At 37.8% G+C, this 3986-nt stretch overlaps 1 protein-coding gene across 1 annotated transcript in view; it reads left to right on the top strand.

The window, feature by feature from the left end:
• The window catches only part of LOC107681381 (laminin subunit alpha-5-like), an 81772-nt gene that overhangs the window by 37977 nt on the left and 39809 nt on the right, over positions 1–3986 (top strand). Inside the window, exons 8-10 of the mRNA XM_016477662.1 lie at positions 2044–2162; positions 2372–2462; positions 3624–3758. Coding sequence (XP_016333148.1) covers positions 2044–2162; positions 2372–2462; positions 3624–3758 — 345 coding nt within the window. The remainder of the gene's footprint in view (positions 1–2043; positions 2163–2371; positions 2463–3623; positions 3759–3986) is intronic.

Below are 3986 nucleotides of genomic sequence, written 5' to 3'. Positions count from 1 at the left end.
AATTTAGTTAGTTTTTAAAATTAATTTAATTTATTAAATTGATCATTTATTGTATTTATGATATTTTTTAAGGAGCACTCCTAGTCCTCTAAGTAAAAGTGGCTACCTGATACCTTTAGAAATGTAAATACATATTAGCCCTTCAGACCTCGGATTGGTTTTGTTGTGCGAAGATGTTTTGATTTATATCCTCTTGTATGAGGATGTTTATAGTTTCCGTTTAGGATCAGCGTAGTCTTTAGTAAGACATCAGAGTCAGTGTGAATAAGAGAGGCTGGCAGCCTGTGTGAACAGCTCCAGCCTGCTGTGAGCTCATACAGACACTAATCCAGTCTGGCTTCTCTCACACACTGTAAAAATAGTCCCACAATGCTTTTAAGAGGATCTCAGACTCACTCTCTGGGTGTCTATCTGTGTATTGGGAGCCATTTCAGTCTGGAAAACGTTTCCTCTGAGTATATTGTTGTATATCCGCCGTTTCTTACCTAATCTAATCTAGAGTTCCCAAATATAAAACCACTCCTTTGTGTGGAGAGAGACCTCAGTGAGGTTTATGGCACATCTGTGAGCAGAGCTGGCTTGAGTGAAGCCAGAGAGACTGTCTCATCTGACAGAACTGTTTCATCTCACGCCGGGTCACCATGTCCTCACCCTGCTGTCAGTGGACTGGACCCTAACAAAACACAGCCATTCCACACCGCATGTCCTGTCAAAGACTCCACTGTGTGACAGGAAAAACACATAATCAGAGCCTGCTGGTATTCATGCTTTAATAGTGAATTTGTCCTAATAGTTTTTGCTAATCACAGCTAATTCAAGTGTATGGAAAGTCTATGGAAATTCCTGATGGACTTTAAAATAAATAACCATAGCACAAAAATGATAGATAGATAGATAGATAGATAGATAGATAGATAGATAGATTTTTAATAATTCTTAATTGCACCCATAAATACTGAAACTACTGGGCTAAAAGCAAAAATTAAATTAGCTTTATTTTAGAATGATTACCAATTATTTAAAATAAATATTTAAATAAATAAATTAGTGCTGTCAAAAGATTTATCGTGATTAATCGCATCCAAAATAAGTTTTTTTTTATGTAATATATGTGTGTGTATTGTGTATATTTATTATGTATATATAAATACATACACATACAAATATATACATGCATGTGTGTGTATTTATATATATATATATATATATATATATATACACAGTACACACACATATATTATTGCTGCAATGACACACACAAGACTTTCGCAAAGAATGACAACCTGAACCAGACTTATATAGGGTGAGCAGACAGGGTAAATGAGACACAGGTGCAAACAGCGGTGCTGATAAGTCCGGGCAAAGGATTGTGGGAAATGAAGTCTTTGATGGAGTGGTAGAAGTCTGGGATGGAGTGCCCTCTAGCTAAGCTCACAGGCACTCCAGCTAGAGAACCTGACAAAAATACTTTGTAATCACATTTTATTGTCAAATTTTGATCTCAATAAGGTCTGTAGTCGCACATTGCCCGTTCAGGTTTCTCTGCGATTGTATAATCACACATCATACAAACACACGCATCTATACAAATCGGCAATTTTTGTTAGTATTGTGAAATCATAACTAGATTTTGATTATAATCTGCTACATCTAATACCAAAATGACTAATTCTATTGTAGTACTTAGTAGTAACTAATATTTTGGTCACCATGGTAAATTTTTGTAAGTGTACACACAATTATTATGTTATTTATAAATGTTTTAACTTGTATTTTCAGCTGCAATCTAAAGATTCCCGCACAGTTTTCTCTTGTTTTCCCCATGCTAACTTCACTCCTAGCTAATTACTGTTCTCTTTTCTCTTTCTTTTGCCCTTCTCTGCTGTCATTCATTCCCCTGGGGACAGTCTGAACTCTTCAGGTGGACACTGATGTGTTTTGTGCATGTCCTGCCCTGTTTATATCTGTCCTGCTTGTATATTTATTCTATCTGCATTGACAGATGAGTTAATTAATCTCAGCGTGTTGTGTGTGTGTTTGCAGCATGTAACTGCCACAGACACTCATCAGAGTGCTACTATGATCCAGAGATCGATCAGAGGAGAGCCAGTCTCAACATGCAGGGAGAATACAGCGGCGGAGGAGTGTGCGTCGAATGCCAGGTGGGCTCAGGTGTACAAACACACTAATAACACGAAAGTGGTGCGGATGCATTGGCTGTGGCTCAAGACCTACCTAGACAGCATTTATGGGCAAAATAAGCGCATACAACATTTTTGGTTGTCAGTTGCACACTCACTAGGTTTGGAAACAGCTGTTGATGTTTTAGCAAATACATTCTATGATTTTGGTGATTTTTATTCTTTCACAGCATCACACCACAGGCATCAACTGTGAGCGCTGCATTCCTGGGTATTACAGATCACCTGATCATTCTCTTGAGTCCCCATTCGCCTGTTCAGGTGAGTCTCCCGTGATCTATTTAGCATTCATTTATTTTTATTTTAGTCATTTTATTGCTTCAATTTAAAATTTTGTCTCTTTTAGTTGCCGAAACAACATTTCTAATGATTTTTTACATTTTTCACCTATTTCAATTAATGGAAATTATTTGTAATCGTTTTCGTTAAAAGCAGCACTGGTCATGCATACATTTAAATAAAAATTGAACTGTATATATGCATTTAAAGACAGGGTAGTTGATTTGGTTTAAAAACATTTTTTGTTATGCTGGTTGAAAGTCTCTTCACATTCTGAAAGCAATCACTAAGTGGTCTAAATGTATTTATATGTATTTATATCGTCTGTGGAAGGCGTAGGACCATAAAATGTTCATCCAATCATATTCCTCGGCCCGAGGATTACAATAGGCTTTCCTACCTGCCTGTCAACATATGTATTTGATCGCGCAGTCCATTGCACTATTGCAGAACGAGCGAAAATTCAAATGCTTTATTATTGTAAAATTATGCACTTTTTACTGTAATTTTTTCTCACTGGTGAATGAGATATGAGATTATCTGACAACGCTGCGTTCAGTCCTCCACCATCACCATCTCTCATCGTGTCGCAGTCGCTGGTTAGTCTCTGGTCTGCCGGAGCGCTTTCATGTGTTTTGGAGGAGGCGTGGCTTTGAAGATTGATTTGCAGGGAGAGTGGGATCTTATGCTTTCAAAGCTTGCTTGCTATTGCTAGCCTCTCTTAAACTGCCTACTACTGTTGTTATGGTACCAAAATTTCTGTATTCGGTACCAATACCAGTGAAAATCCACGGAGTATAATTAATTATAATTTGCACTTACAAATTGCATAAATAATATTACAGTGTTTCCCACAGACTTGCACTCTATTTGTGGCGGCATATATATGCAAATTAATTCTCTGCCAGCAGGAGGCGCTGTTGGAGCGGGAGAGATAGAGGTTTCCCCGGTAACGGCTGTAATCAAATAAGCGCTGAGCTCACAAACACTGCTTTATCAGGTCGTTTTCATTTTTTTAGTACCGACTTGGTACCAAAGTACCGGGTCTTTTGACAACACTACTGCCCACCGTACCTTTAAATGATCTGTAGATATTGAAGAAGCATGTTTTGGTTTTCTCTGATTCTCTCATGTGTTTTGCAGAGTGTCAGTGTGAGTCTAAGTTCACTGACGGCACATGTGAGGATCTGACCGGACGCTGTTACTGTAAACCCAACTACACCGGTGAGAACTGTGACACATGTGCGGAGGGATACGAAGGCTTCCCTGAATGCTACCGTAAGTCTCTGTGTGGGTGTATCTTTGAAGCATTCATGAAGGTTTCAGGCAGTATATTTCAGTTGAATTCATCCAGTGTGGATAATTATCTCTAAACAGCTATCAAAGAAATATTTAGTATATATACTGTGGGTACGGAAAGTATTCAGACCCCCTTCAATTTTTCACTCTTTGTTATATTGCAGCCATTTGCTAAAATCATTTAAGTTAATTTTTTTTCCTCATTAA

This window comes from Sinocyclocheilus anshuiensis, unplaced genomic scaffold, assembly GCF_001515605.1.
Source record: "Sinocyclocheilus anshuiensis isolate Anshui unplaced genomic scaffold, SAMN03320099.WGS_v1.1 scaffold881, whole genome shotgun sequence".
NCBI lineage: Eukaryota > Metazoa > Chordata > Actinopteri > Cypriniformes > Cyprinidae > Sinocyclocheilus > Sinocyclocheilus anshuiensis.
The sequence above is the reverse complement of the archived record's forward strand: the minus strand, read 5'-3'. Positions and strand labels throughout refer to the sequence as shown.